General features: G+C 37.7%; 1 protein-coding gene across 1 annotated transcript in view; it reads right to left on the reverse strand.

The window, feature by feature from the left end:
• Positions 1–15,274, reverse strand: part of LOC118807948 (sphingosine kinase 1-like) — a 39,010-nt gene extending 23,736 nt beyond the window's left edge. The window contains exon 1 of the mRNA XM_036570154.1: positions 14,726–15,274. Within this exon, the coding sequence (XP_036426047.1) occupies positions 14,726–15,188 (463 nt within the window). The 5' untranslated portion in view covers positions 15,189–15,274. The remainder of the gene's footprint in view (positions 1–14,725) is intronic.
• Between the last annotated feature and the right edge of the window lie 1,256 nt (positions 15,275–16,530).

The raw sequence follows: 16,530 nt of genomic DNA on the forward strand, positions 1-16,530 counted from the left end.
TGAGCTCAGTTGTAATGAGGCAAAAATCCCAGATTAAACTATTACATTTTCCTCTATCCCTTTTTAAAAATTTCTATAAAGACCTATATCTAGAGCTTGCCCAGGCACAAAACTGAAGAAATATTTAAGACCGAACAAACTATTGTTTACTTGTTTACCATAAAGGAATAGTTCAGTAAAAAAAAAAAAAATCTAATGCATACAAATTTCCACTTACTCCAGATGTAGTCCCTTAGCCAAGACATGATTGGTGACCAAATTTTGCTTCTTTGGTTTAGCACTGGAGCTACAAGGATAATGTTGCAAACAAACACTAGCGCTTCACCATAGAGTGTGTTAACAATTTGAACACCTGTAAATAATCTATAGGGGGCTGCAACGTTCTACCCAAGTAATGTGGGATCCAAATTTGACTGAAAACGCAAGTATAAAAATGAAATGTACTCAAAATTTGAATGCACATTATTAGATGTTCATCAAAGGTATAAGTATACAAAACATCATCATTTTGGACCAATCAGAAGAGGCTCTGTGGAATTTATACTCATTGTAGTAAATTTATTTGTTAAAGAAATAAACAAGTGGTGCCCAAATTTTTTATCTTGAGGGCCCCAAAATGCACCAGTATCAAACTGAAAGGTAGGTGAGTTAATATGTATTATGTGTATATAGATAATTCTACCAAACTGGTACACAGTCAGAGTTGAAAACACATTTTGGAGTTAAACTGACTTGTTCATTTTAATTTGAGTGACCCTATAGCTTAATTATGAATATGTTATTAAAATAAATGATTGATCATTCCTTTTTTGTCACCACCCAATCAATCATAACACTACCAAAATTTTACCAAATGTTTCAGTAGTGACTGTTTCGGTAGTGACAATTTTAGCTCATTTTGAGCAGAACGTAAAAATGCTAGCGAGTACATGATGAGCAAACACAGCTTTGAACAGCTGTACATACATAAAATCATCATGGTTTTCTTAATTGCAGAAAATTGCAGGTGGTGACGATTCTTAATGTTCCACACTGATTTTATTAGATTTTCAGACACATTTACTTCAAAACAGTGGGATCTAACTGCTCATCATGTGGCCATGAGGGACAGGCATGCAGTCTCACTTCCTGCTCTAAAATGCAGGGGCGTGGCCAAAATAAGACTCCGCCTACAGACTAAAATTTGTTGTGTATTGGTAGTTTTGGTTTTTTATTTAAAAATTAAAATATTTCAATTTTTAAAAATTACACAATTTAAATTTTAAAATTATTTAATTAAAATTTAAAGTCATGATAATTTCACATCTTCACGTTACTTTAACAGAAAACAAAGATCTAAAAAAAATTTAAATAAATCATATTTTCAGAAGCGTATATTTAGCATTTAGGGTTAAAGACAGACACCTCCCAATACAAAGTACTCTATAAATGATGCTTTTGTACATATTTAGCTTATTACTATCTTAATTGATGTCTTAGGTTTAATTAGAGAATAACATAATCCTTGTGAATATCTAAAGTCTGAATACCTGATTGTTTTTTTGTATGTCTTTATTTCTTTTTTCCTTTTTTTTACTGTGGGACTGTAGTTTGAACTAATTCAGTAGAATGGTCCAAAGAGTATAAACATATGTTGGGTGAGGGGGTGGGGTTAGGGCAATTTTCTGGCAGTCCAAGTCAAGCGTCCTGTGGGCTAGTCCTGTGGGTTTAGCCTAAGCCTGGACTAAATGAGTTTTAAATGATGACACACCCTTGGCCACTGCAGTTACTCTAAGATTAGCTTATTTAAGATAAGCTTATTCCTTGTACAGCAGACCAGCCATGCATGTTTTACAAGTTTAATATTTTGTACTTTTTATATATTAACTAAGAAACAGTAAAAGAAATACCACATTCTGATAATATTATAAACAAAAAACAACACCATAAATCACCATTAAATCAACTTTGTGAGTACGTTATGCCCTCACACACTGTAAAAAGTGTTAGGTTAATTCATGCTGCTCAGTGAAAGTAACAGCTTTAAGTGAAGCTTTAATGCTTCTCTCTGCTCATATTTGAGATGCACAGCTGACGATGCATTTCAGTGAATTCCAGACTTCCTTCAGTACAGACAGAGTTGATCACTGCATTTAGCTAGAACTGTGAATTACAGCACTGCACAGCAAACAAGCCTCAAATTCCACACGACAGCAGGCATGTAATGATACGCTGAGGACACAGTGCGATTCCCAGCATTCAGGCTCTTCACATGCACAACATTTCCACCACAGACTGTTCGCTATCTTCAAGCAAGGGGAGAAAATCCTCTCTGAACAAGTTCTTCTTTGTTAAATGTTCAAAATACTAATTATAATATAATAATATAATATTAAATGGGCTGCTAACCTCGCAAAAGGCTTATTAAGAGCTGGACTGCTGTTGTGAAACATTTAGCAAATTATGCCAGTGCTGTCTGCACGGTCATTTAAAGCTTGCAATTGTCATTTTCAGTATTATATAAAATCAATCTGGTTCTAGATAACTGTAAAAAATGATATTAATAAGCAACTTCACAGGTTTCAGATGATTACTAGAACCCTAAGAAGCTGTAAATAAAAAAAGGAGAAATATTAGGTTATAATAAAATATATGTCCAGGATTTATCATATTACAAAAGCGGAGATCAAATCACAAGGCAGACAAGTAATATAAACAGATAAATACAATGTGGTATTTGTCATTTAATAACTTGTCTATTCAAAAATTCTGAAAATATTTAAAGATATCTTTTGGTGAGCAGTTAGTAATATTTAAATCCATATTGTATAAGTTTGTATTATATACAAAGTAATATGGACAGTGATTCCAATGGTAGATACTGTATATTAAAAATAAGTAACTGAATACAAGTACTGTGTCTATAGACTGACGGGGGCCTAGCTCCACTCAGTTGTATTGGTTTGAACACTGACAGTTCCTTATGTGTCACTTCCTTGTAATAATGCACATCCGCCCTGGTGTGACCTAAGCTAGTCCTCATGAGAACGGAATCGTAGTACAGTCACACTTTTTAAAGAACTGAAAAAAGAGCTTAGTAATGAATGAAGTCTGGAATTGAGAAATCAACTGTAATAGTATGGGTAAAACAACTGTATGTAAATATGTCACTGTTGTTGGAGGAAAACCTCGTATCTCCAAAATGACAACTTTACAGGAAAAGGAAAAACCTACTACAGACATTTTTCCAAGTCATTTTGGGTCGTTTCTTTTGGTCCATTCTTCATGAAATTTACACACAATGTAAAGGACAAGTTATGCCACAAACTGAAAAATGACAAAAATGGAGATGTGAGGTTTTCCTCCAACAGCAGTGATATGCTGTCTGTCTAGTGGAAGCTTAGAGCTGTCAATACAGGTTTGATGCTCATCTGCAGCACTTAAAGCTGTTTTCGAGAAAAATCAAGCTTGGGTGAGGGGACCTTTCCCAACATCGATATTATTAACAAAATGTAGGTTTTGAGGTGGCCGTTGCTACTGTTTTTAGCCATGCAACATTCTTTTGTTCATGTACATAGACAATATGTCACACAGTGTCAGAAACAGCTTAAGCAAGTCTAGTAGACATTAAAATACAACCCCACAAGGTTTGAGACGAGTGCGCGATGATTTAAGCATGTAGTTTACATGATGCTAATGCTAACTACTTGTTAGCCTCGTAGCCCCAGGGCAAAACTAAAGAAGAGAACTTCAGATTCCAAATGTGGCACAGATGATTGTCTTCACTTACAGTAAGAGGGGAAAACTTAACAGGTACATTTAATTTTTCTATAAATCATCTTAAATACCTTAAGTCTAAAAAAGTGTAAGCGTGAATTTAGCATTAGCATAAGGAATTGTCCCTTTAGATTGTGTAAGGCCGAGTATTCCAGTTGTGGATGGACTCTTGTGCTGGCGTCAATTGACTGTACTGCATTAAATTTGTGCATAAGTGATAAACAACTTATTAGATAGCAGCGGTGAACCACGACTACTAGAGCTAGGACTTCATTTCATGCCATAAAGGTCAAAAACAAAAGGATATAAAGGAGAAAAACACCTCTATGATAATGCTAATTTCTGCTAGCATCATTACAGAATTCTAGTAGCATTTTCATGCAAAGGTAACAGTAATTCGCATGAATATTTTTGGAAGTTCAAGATTAAACACACATTTTAAGCTTGTAAAATACATTCTGTATATTTCATTTGAAGCTTGTTCTGGTGTAGAGCTGCTGACGCTGTTCTCTATTCCTGACAACTAACTGAAACCTGGTTAGGCTATTACTAGTATTTACAATCAGTGATGTATCTAGAATTTCCAGAACAACTAGACTGACAATTTTTCAGCAAATTGGTCCCATTCACTGTAAAAGGAAATGTGATGAATCTGCGTTAATTCCACTATTTGGGTTGGTAGTTAATCTGATGTGTAAGGCCTTCAGTGCAGCTCCTGAAGTCCTAACCAACAGGAGAGCTTGCTTAGATGAAACTACGTAAAAGTTATGGGGAAAATCCTGATTGGATAATTTACCAATGGGCTGTTCAAGAATTTAAAAATAAAAAAACGTAATAAAACATAAGAGTATTACTACAATACTTACAAGAGTTTAAAGGCAACATGCGTGTAATGAGAGTGTGTTAGTGAGTGTGTACACTGGGTGGGCCATTCATTCATTAATTTTGTGTATGTGTGCACAGCAATGTATTAATAATAACTCTGCTTAATGACAGCCTGCCAGAGTCTGACCTGTTTTCTGTTTCTAAGTAAAGGTGTCCACCGAGACACAGCAACACAAAAGCACGCTCATTCACCCCCAGCATCTGCCCTTTATTTAGCTTTCTCCTTCTCAGTCAGGCACCTGCAGACATAGACATCAACATACTGTCAATGCCATCGCAAAGCCTGACTTAAATACTTTTTTTCCAGATTTTAGTTGATTCCCAGCATCTGAAAACACCAGCTGCCCTGTATGACCATTTGATAATGAATGGACCAACTGAAATAGAATGCTGATGTGTCAATTTTTTTTTTAAATGATCAATCTGTCAAGTGTTTGCGTGCATATGCTCACTCTCCCAGGTCTAAGCACACACACCCACCTCATTCATCCACACCTGTATACCCTCCATATGGCCTTTTTACATTGTGACTATCCTCCCCCCAGAATCTACTATGAATTTAATTATTCAGTATCCACTATGACTTACTCAGTAACTACTACACATTATTCAGTAACTACTATGAATTGTTCAGTACCCACTTCGAATTACTCAGTAACTACTACAAATTATTCAGTATCCACTACTAATTTTTCAGTATCCACTATGAATTATTCAGTATCCACTATGAATTATTCAATAGCCACTATGAATTATTCAGTATCTATTATGAAGTAGTAAGTAATTACTATGAATGATTTATTATCCAATATGAATTATTCAGTAACTACTATGAATTATTCAGAATCCAATATGAATTATTCAGTATCTACTATGAATCCGTAAGTAATTACTATGAATGATTTATTATCCAATATGAATTATTCAGTAACTACTATGAATTTTTCAGTATCCACTATGAATTATTCAGTATCTACTAAGAGTTTTTCAGTATTCAGTATGAATTATTCAGTAACTACTATGAATTATTCAGTATCTACCATGAATTATTCAGTATCCATTATGGATTATTCAGTAACTACTATGAATTTTTCAGTATCCATTATGTATTAGTGAGTAACTACTATGAACCATTTAGTATCCACTATGAATTATTCAGTAACTACTATGAATTATTCAGTATCTACTACGAATTATTCAGTATCCATTATGGATTATTCAATAACTACTATGAATTATTCAGTATCCACTATGAATTCCTCAATAACTACTATGAATTATTTAGTACTGGAACCTAACCTACTGTGCAGGTTCTGTAATGTAGAGTGAGGAATTGAATGTGGACCCATTTACAGAACCCTATAGTTTAAGCGGTTAAAAGGTGCAGTATTTGCTAATCCAGCCCCCCCCCCCATGCCCACACCTGCCCACATCTGCTCTGGTGAAAGGAACTCTCCATGAACAGGAACTTTACTGTAGGCAGAAAACACAGGAATCCAAAGGTTATGCATACCAAAGAGATCAGCTTCAACAAGCTTTGGGGATGAAACATGATACACAGCTTTGCACTCCTTGCTGAGCAGTAATTTTGACTGCAGTTGAGTATCTCTATGTGAATGTGGCAGTCCTTGGTGGGCCCATGTAAAGTAGAAAGAGAAATGCTAATTTCTACACTGAGGTTAGCGGCCGCCGACAGTGGAGAGAGCTGAATGGTCTTATCTCCTGGCTTTGCTTTCATGAATGAAAGACTACAGTGTTGCAAAGGATAAAAATACTGGACTATTTCTGAAAGGATGAAAATATCTCGTCTTGTTTACATCCGTCTCCCTTGGCAGTGTTGTTTTTACTGCAGAGTGCAGCCCTAAACAACTACTGCAAACTGATGCTGCCCAAAACGCTTTCATCCTCTTTATAGCGCGCCCATAAACGTACACCAAACATGACGGCCGCACAAAACGCTACATATCAACCCCCGACACCAAGCACTACACAGCAGCCTATAGCAGATCTTCTCATTTCAACCTGAAATCAAAAGGGATCTTTTAGTGCACTTCCCTGCTCATGTTAAAGGGGAAGTACACCCATTTTCATAATTCTAAAAGAAAATGTACTTTTTAAAATATTTTCCACTATTTTACCATCATCAACATTCCATATAAACACTCAGAAGACATGTGTAGGTTCACTGGTAGTTTTGGATAGTAATTAAAATGGCTATATGTGTGCTGTAGACATGGTGACCCCTGGTTCCTATCAACACCACTGTAAGGAAGTCTCTACAATCACCCATTTCACAACAAACCACTCTGAATGACTCTGTTTCCATCTTAACAACTGCATGTAGCAGAAAAAATGGATAGAATTCCCCTTTAAGAAAAACCATAGGCTACAATAAAATATTTACAAACATGTCAATTCACATGGGACTGATACAACCTGGGGTTATTTTTACAGTTCACAGTTAATCTGCTCTTACTGCACTGCAAGCTCTGTTAATGATCATGTTTGATCTGCCTCTCCATATTAAAATAATGGCACCTGTACAGTACTTCATACATCATTTAAAACTAACAGTAGCCAAACCTGCTGCTGGAGCTCTACCTGTCCTGCCACATTTCACTCCACCCTTAATCCTCCACAGCTGATCCAGCTAATCTTGGTCTTCCGCAGCTTAACATTATGTAGTCATGTAAGGGCTGGAACTGAGCTCTGCAGGTCAGTAGGCCTCCTCAAGCGAGGCGGGCATTCCTGCTCTAAAACGCCCTGTCATATAGTGATCCCTGAGTCATTATCCTGTGTGCTAACGTGAGTCATCAACCTGAGGAAATATTTTATTTCTCACATAACGAAACCTTGTAACCGTGTTTAAAAAAAAAATAAATAGCATCTCCAGCTTGCCTGACTGCGTGTTTTTGGACTGTGGGAAGAAACTGGAAACCTATCAGATACGGGGAGAACATGCTAACTCCACACAGAAAGGACCCTGGTCACCCGGCCGGGGAATCGAACCCACACCCTTTAGTACCTTTAGGTTCTTATAGTAGTTCTTGTTTATTTAAGTATACATAACATTATATGCAATTGTATTTAATGCGTATGAACATTATTATTGCATATAAAATATACAATAATTAAGACATTTTTACATAATTTGAAAACATCAGCTTTACATTGTGTCAACATTTCATGATAAATGGTTCCAAATTACTTGTAATAAAATCTAAAAATATTTTAACAGACATTACAGTTAAGAATGTTTTTCCTTCTCCTGTAAAGTTTTTACTTTAGAAATATGAGGTTCAGTAACAATGTTGTTCACTATATTCACTACACTGTTCTCCTAAAAGTAAGAGGAGCTTCTCAGTTATCATGGAAATATCGTTCGAGGCTCATTTGAGACCCTTTAGAGCAGAAAATAGACAAGCAAATCTGAATCACATCTGAGATTATTATTTCAGCAACATTAGAACATTTTGCATCTAGAACTCTTTTAAGACAATGATATCAGTGTGAGATTTACAAAAGCAAATAGGCTTATTTTGGTCATCAGAAGATAAAAGAGGATTTTGCTGTTTTGTATGTACTGATGTTTGCAAACACTTCTAGCTTCAGTCCTCGTCCACTGCAGCCATAGGGTCATTTGGACTGACCTACAGAAGGTCAGGGCTGTCTCCAGGTCAGGGACCTACAAGGTCCAAACTGTTGCATTATGCTCAGACAGACAAAGTGTTTGATTAAAAGTAAGACATAAAGAGAGATAGGCAGAGATGTCTCGCTCCGATTCCCTTCACGCGTATGACACTGTTGACAGATCTAACAGCAGTTTTGTGCTTTCCTGTATGAATGGTGAGGTATAGATTGGGGTGATAAGATACTGATCTTAGATCAGATCGTTACAGGAGGACATCATGACCAAAATAACGACAGGTTCCCCAGTTTGTTGAGGGTTAAATACTCTAACCTTGTAAGTATATATAAATATATAGGAACATATAAATGTCTTTTGTTTTACATAGCACCAAAAAGGGTTCTGCTATTGTTATGATGTCAAGCTTGTATTAATAGAAGAACCCTTCTTGGTGCTATATAGAACCCTTTTTAAAAAAGCTTCTATACAGAACCATCTATAGCACATTCTCCATCAGTCTGAAGAACCATTTAATGATGCAAAGAAGCCTTTAATTACGCAAAAGGTTCTTTGAGTGTTCTTTGAACTATTCCTTTAAGCTTAGATGTTAATTTTTGTGGTACGACAAAATACAAAAGGTTAAAGGAGTTTTAGTTCACTAAGTGTTCGGAATCCATGCTCTGATGACCCCATGATGTTAACCATGACCATTGGAACCCACCGATTCCCTTAATGTCTCAGTTGAGTTATGATGGATCATTTAAAGAGCACACATGGCCCTGGAAACATATAAGCTTAGGAACATATCCTAAGGAATATAGGGCCCTGGGAGCAGTGCTAGGAGCCTCCAGCTCTGACAGCCCTGACCTAGAGCTCATTTTAGTGCATTCTTTGGTCCACGTAGGCAACAGCTGAAGCATGCTGACCATCCGTCAGCAGCAAAGCCACACGTCGACCACATCACGATGACCTCAGCACTAAACATGCTTGAAATCAGCAACAGTCTGACACTTTGTCAAACACTATTCTGTAGCACGGTACAGTTTGTGAAGGCAACATAGGTCTAAGTTAGTAACGATCACTTGTATTGTTGGGCTCATATATGTTCCCCAGGCCCTGTGGTCCCTCTTTGTAATTTCTGAAACGGCCCTATATTCAGTGTCCAGTATTCCCAGTGCCCTGTGTTGTCTCACTGAAATTTTTAAGGGAAATAGCTCCATATTCTCACGCTGCCTCAACCATAGTAAAATCTAACGTTAGGCTTATGTACTTTTTGCTTTCAAATATATTATTTATATATATATAAATATATATACCTTGTTAAAACACACTCTGACTGAACATTTCAGCTAACAAGAATAAGAATCTATTCCTTGATAAGCAGCATTTAAATGTTTGTCATAATTTTATTTGAACTTTTTTTGAAAATGTGTCCATATTGAAAAATCCTCATCTTGTATGACCTTTAATGAACCCACAATGTTAACCATGACCTTGGGAACCCCTTCACAGATTCCCTTAATGCATCAGATTGCGGTATGATGGATCACATAAAGAGCTAACATAGAGCCCTGGGAACATAGGGCAGGGCTCAGGGAACACAGAGAACGGGAAACATAGAGCTCAGGGAACACAGAGCCCAGGGAACATAAGGCCCTGAGAACATAGAGCTCTGGTAACATAGGGCCATGAGAACATAGAGCCCAGGGAACATACAGTCAAGGTAACATAGAGCCCAGGGAACATAGGGTGCTGGGATCATAAAACCCTAGGAACATAGGGTGCTGGGATCATAGAACCCTAGGAACATTGGGCCCTGAGAACATAGAGCCTTGGGAACATAGGGCCCTGAAGAATATGACCCTTTTAACATAGAGCGCTGGAAACATAGGGCCCTGGGAACATAGAACCCCGGGAACATATAGTCCTAGGAACATAGGGCTCTTCTTTACAACAATACCAAGTAATACCAAATCTAGTGTCCCAGTACCAATACAGACAGTTTTAAGTCTTCTTGAGCACATAAAAATGGAATCTACAGTGAAGACTGATAAATACCAGCGATGAGCCGATAAGGAAATGGTGGACCAGAACTAATAATCAATAGCGATCATGTAAATATCTACTGATTCTGATACATAAATCGTTATAAATGTTGAAATTAGGACTAAATCTACATGAATTAGCACTATGAAGAAATGTAACATTGTAGCAAAATTAATAAAAAATAGTGCAGTAAACCAACATCAGCTAAACCTTGTGTTCTTTCAGAGTAAAATAAACACATCACCAAATATCGGTTTGAAATACCAGTCTAATGTAAGAATCTGTCGGATGCTGATAATTGTTTCAAAGCCATAATCTGTTTTTTGCATTAGTCTCAGCTAAATTGTTCTGTCTAAGGCCACATGTGCTTATTCATCAAACTATAGTTGTAAAAATTGTGCTACACATGAAATTACTGATTTTAAGTAATTAAAATAACCTATATTAGGTATAATATAATATATCCAGGTAATGTCTATTTATGTATGTTCCTATCCTTTATTTTACCCCCTTTCTTCACTACACAGGAGCCCCTTTTGTTCAGCTTCTTTCAAACTAATATATTTAAAACTCCTGGTTGAAAAAACACATTTTTATATGTAAGTATTCTCAAAAAGAAACAGCAGGTTTGGAAGTATTGATACTGTCATCTACAGCCACTGTGTTCTGCATCTGTATCAGCGAATCTACAGATTATTGTTGATTAATAATACTCAATAGCGGCAGATAAAGAGCAGGATACTGCGCTGACCTTGTCCTTCAGTGACCCAGCAGGGCACTGATTAGACACCAGCCATCAAATGAAATGAACCAGTGGAGCCTTTTTGAAATCTTAATCTCACATCATAGTGGTTTAGGGATTACAGATGGGAAAGATTATTTTGCCACAGATCTGTTTATATGGCTCGACTGGATGTATTCCACAGCTCTAGACAAGAGGATATTGCACAATTCCAAGATGATGGAATTGTCTACTAAAGACATATAAAGGAAATTGCTTTTACGGGTTTGGTTTGTGAGATTTCACGGTGTAGGAACATGACAGGAACTACAGCAGTCTAGCCCAAATCCAGTTTAGCCATGCAGGTGATTCAGCTCAGGGGGCCTTGGCAGCTAGCTAAGTTCAAGGGAAAAAATCAAGTCGAACGACCCTTCACACCACACCATTGAGCACAGTGCACACTGCATGCCTTGAACATTACACACTTGCCTCAAACCGTACGTGTTCTGTGAAAATGAATAACAGCAGAGACGAAATTCAGGCCTCATGATTGCTAAATACTGCTACTACAACTGTTTTTAGCTAAGCATGTTAGCTATTCTTGTCCATTTACTTAAACCATGCTTCATAACATTGACAAATATATCATAGCAGGTTTTATAAGCTGTCATGAACTGGCATAACAGATTTTGTTCAGTAATATAACAATGTCATGTTTCTGTTACGACTAATTGTCATGATAGATGTCACAATGTTTGATGTCATTGCTGCTTTTATCACATGCTAATTGTACTCTAGTTCTCTAGTTGTCGTGACATCAAACCTTAGTCTGAAACAAAAGCTGGTGCTTTATAGTCTGTAGTCTAATGCTCTAGCCACAATTTTACATGTAGCCCCAAGCTGAGACAAAAGCTAACATGCTAGTTATGATACAATTTTATACTGTGTGAAACAATTTGGAATAATTTGATATGGTGTATAGTTACATGCCTACTATATTAAACTCTTGTCATATCTGTGTATTCTTTATATTTTTAAATAGCATTTCACAGGCTTTGAATACTCATTGGTATCTCCAATCAAGTATCTAAATACCCATTGGTATTTCCAAACCATTACCTGAATACTTGTTGGAATTTCCTAATGACTACCTGAATACCTTGTGCCTGAATATGCTTTGGCTTTCAGAACGAGTACCTGAAAACTCATTCTTAAAATCACTTCACATGAATTTACAATGCATTCAACTAAAACTAACATTTTCCACATCTTAACATTAACCGTCCTATCTAAATGCCTCTGCTGATTACATTTATTGCAGTTTAGGCTAAATTTTTTGTGATTTAAAAAAAGCCAAAGCTTCTAAATAATAAATAAATATCCCTAATGAATCAATTATGGGCCCCACACTTAGGGCTGAAAAGCTGAACTAACACCGGACCACCCGCAACCTCACACAGACAAACCAGTTACATCAACACAGGTGTACAATTTCACGGTCTTTGTCTTCTTCCATTGTGAGGCTGGACAAGAGGTTTTGACTTGAAGGCCTTTTGGAATTAACTACACCTGAAACGTCCCTAGAGACAAACACAAGAGTCATTTAGTGAAATTAAGCATAGTGTACAAGGAACACTCTTTTACATTACTGTTGAAACCAAATATCTAACTTTCTTAATGTTATTTTGTTGTCAGCAACAGGTTTTGTGTTATAAGCCTAAAGCAGCTCCAGCCCGAAATCCAACACACTCCAACTAGGTCTACTGAAAGTTGATTAGCTGGATTAGGTGTAGCAGAATGGAATTGGGACTAAACTAAAGGTCAACAACCGTCAACCTACCTGTAGACCAAATCCAGCCCATGTCTAACACATATGATCTGTTAACTTAATTACAAGCAGACTGAATAATTGGATCAGGTGTGAGAACAGAACTGCATGTAGGTTGATCTGCAGAAGGATGTCTGGTCACTTTTGCTTCGCTTACAAACCCAAAGCCTTCAAGATATTACTAAAGGGGAAATCCACTGATTTTATGATGAAGTTCAGCATAATGAAATCAGGTTTTTCAGAGTGCAGCGTTCTAGAGAAACTAAGCAGTGAACCTACTTGTGTCTTCAGAGGTTTTAGATGTAATGTTGATGATGGCAAAATAGCAGGTAATTCAATAAAAGTAAGTTTTCTTTGGGGACTACTTTGCCTTATAACACCCTGCATGGACCACTCAGCCATGAATGCATCTTTAAATATCTGTTTCAGGCCAAGATTTTCTCAAAACTATCATAAAACAATGTCTCAGGCATCAGGCAGTGCATTCATATCAACATTTCATGTAATAACTTTCTGTGAGGGCGATTTTAGAGGTGGGGGTCTGGTTCCTATCATGGCCACTGTGAACAATTCTGACTCTGTAAGTTTCTCTAGAGTTGAGTATTTCACACCAAACCACTCTGAATGACTTTTTATTGACCCCTTATTACGTACTTAGGCTTATCACTCAGTAACTACGGGGACTTTAATGCAAACTGGCTGAGCTATTTTTAGGTTATACAAGTGTGTAATAAAGTTTTGCCGGTGGCAAGCCATGGGTTAAAGACTGCATTGTGCAGAACTAAAAAATGTGAAGTGCTAAAAATTGCTTATTTTAAAGCTTAGTATCTTTGGCAGATTTTGGTACAGTGCCATCTCATTATCTGCAGGAAAACAATGGAAAAGCAAGAAAAAAAACTCATGCATTGTTTGAAAACTGATACAAAAACTTTCTCATTACATACAGGATTCTGAAACACTTCTCAACTAATACTAGACACAGTTAAAACATTAAAGTCAGAACAGCTTTCTAGACTTATTAAGGCTACTTCCATTTTAAAGATACTTTTACGTTGTGTGATGACACAGCTAAAGAACAGCTACACACTTAAAATATGTGGTTCTATAAGGGCCATGGTCCTATATAGAACCATGAGTTCTATATGGAACCATTTTATGCTTAAATAATTATTTGCATGGTAAAATAGTTATTCAGATTGATGGAGAATGAGTTGTAGATGGTTCTATATAGCACCTTTTTGAAAAAGATTCTATACAGCACCAAAAAAGGTTCTTCTTATGTTACAAGTTTGAAATTGTAACTACAGCAAAACCCTTTTTTTTGGTGCAATATAGAATCATTTCCAAAAAGGTTGTATACAGAACTCATAGTTCTAACCAGAATAATTGCCTTGACTAAAGAACCTTTAAAGAACCATCTATTTTAGGTGGGTAACTGTTCTACTTAGAACCATGAGTTCTATATAGAACCATTTCATGCTTAAGGGGATCTTTGTATGGTGAAACGGTTCTTCAGATTGATGGAGAATGTGTTGTGTATTGTCCTACATAGAATCTTTTTGAAAAGGGTGCTATGTAGTACCAAAGAGGGTTCTTCTATTGTTACAAGCTTGAAATCGTAACTACAGCAACACCCTTTTCAAAAAGGTTCTATATAGAACTCTAAACTCTACCTAGAACAACTGCCTTGACTAAAGAACCCTTGAAGAACCATTTATTTTAGTGTGTAACTTTAAACAGTTCAGTCCTTATAAGCCTGATAAAAACTTCTCCATTTGCATAATATTAGCATAAATCATCAACAATAAACTTTTCCAAACATTAAAACATTCAGGAAAAAAGAAGAACCGGAAGCTCTTACCTGTCCTCTGTGGCCGGTTCCGGGCGGAACCCTCGCGTATGGCTCGCGCCCACCGCCGCGCTTCCTCCAGGTTGACGCGCGGGTCTCCGCTCGCGCTTACGCGGAACCGATGCTCCACGCGGTGTCGCACGAGACCCGCGCCCGCCCAGCGCCGCCGCCGCCGGAGCGGGTAGAAATACGCCGAGAAGTAGGCGCTCGAGTCCGCGCGCTCACCAACATCCTCCCCTTCCTCGTGTTGCCCTTCCTGCTGCTCCTCCAGGTGCGCCCGGCAGCCGAGACAGTCCGCCAGGCTGAAGACGGTGGCGGCCGGTTTCCCGCCGCTGCTGCTGCTCCCCGCGAGCCTGCGGACGGTGAGCTCGCGTTCTGAGAGGCTGACGGCGTGCCGGACCCCCTTCACCGAGAACTCCCCGTACAGGCTGACGGGGCGCGAGGCACCGTTCCTGACGGGCTCGAGCGGCTCCATCAGCGCAGTGTGAAAAAGAAAGAGGAAGAAGGGGGGACACACGATCTGTGACCCTCGCGCGCATACAGGTAGAGATACGCACGAGGAGGAGCAGAGCTGGTAATGTAATGAGAGAGAGAGAGAGAGAGAGAGAGAGAGCGCGAGCGAGCGAAAAGTTTGACACGTGGGGTAAACAGAACCATGACGCCCCCTGGTGGCGGAATGCACGCGCTTAGTTACTGTTGACATCAGCATCCAACTGCGTCCCACAAGAAGACTGCAAGATGCTCCAGGCCACGCCCCCTTGAGAAAGTACCCGTAACACACGTGTTAGTTGTGTTTATATAAACATGTAACACGATGACAATGTACTGGAATGTATTAGGAACACATATTCAGAATACAGCATTTAAGCATCTCTATTCAGTCCAGGTTACATGTTGTAAAGGCGGTATTTAGAATACAGTTGTACTCATACTTTTTTTAGGAGAATACTTTCGGAATACTTATCCACTAAATTAAAAAAATATACCATTTTAAAATATTTTTTTAAATATACCATTTTTAAATAAGGACTTACTGTAACGAAGAACTCAAACAATAGCTTCTTTACAAACACTGGAGTTTCTGCTAAAGCCTGAATGGACTGATAAATCACTGTGATGAGCCAGTTATTAATCTCAGTGTTATTAAACTCTTTTGAAGGATGACTAAACTGAGTAGTGGACAAGTGTTGGTGCTGTACTGGACTTGTACATGCATCCTATGGCAAGCAACTCATGACATTTACTGAAAATCACAAGCTACTCATTTTATAATCAAATTTTGTTATTGGGATATGATAAATTGTTTGTTTAGTTCATGAGATGGCAGTGGGATTATGGGAGAAGCAGTGGACTGAAGCAGATAATAGAGTCAAAAAGAATTTTTTTTTTTTTTTTTTAAATATATGCCCATTTTAAATCTGATGCCAACAACTCATTCCAAAAAAGTTGGGATTGGGGCATGTTTATCACTGGGTTTTATCACCTCTTCTTTTAAGAACACTCTGTAAGCGTTTGGGTACTGAGGAGACCAACTGCTGTAGTTTTGAAAGTGGAATGTTTTCCCATTCTTGTTTGATACAGGATTTCAGCTGCTCAACAGTTCAGGGTCTCCTTTGTCGTATTTTTCATTTCATAATGCGCCAGATGTTATCAGTAGTGATAGGTATGGACTGCAGGCAGGTCAGTTTATCACCCGGACTCTTTTAATATGAAGCAATGCTGCTTTAATACCTGCAGAATGTGGTTTTACATTGTCTTGCTGAAATAAACAAGGCCTTCCCTGAAAAAGACGTTGTCTAGATGGCAGCATATGTTGC

Source organism: Colossoma macropomum, unplaced genomic scaffold, assembly GCF_904425465.1.
Source record: "Colossoma macropomum unplaced genomic scaffold, Colossoma_macropomum, whole genome shotgun sequence".
Classification (NCBI taxonomy): Eukaryota; Metazoa; Chordata; class Actinopteri; order Characiformes; family Serrasalmidae; genus Colossoma; species Colossoma macropomum.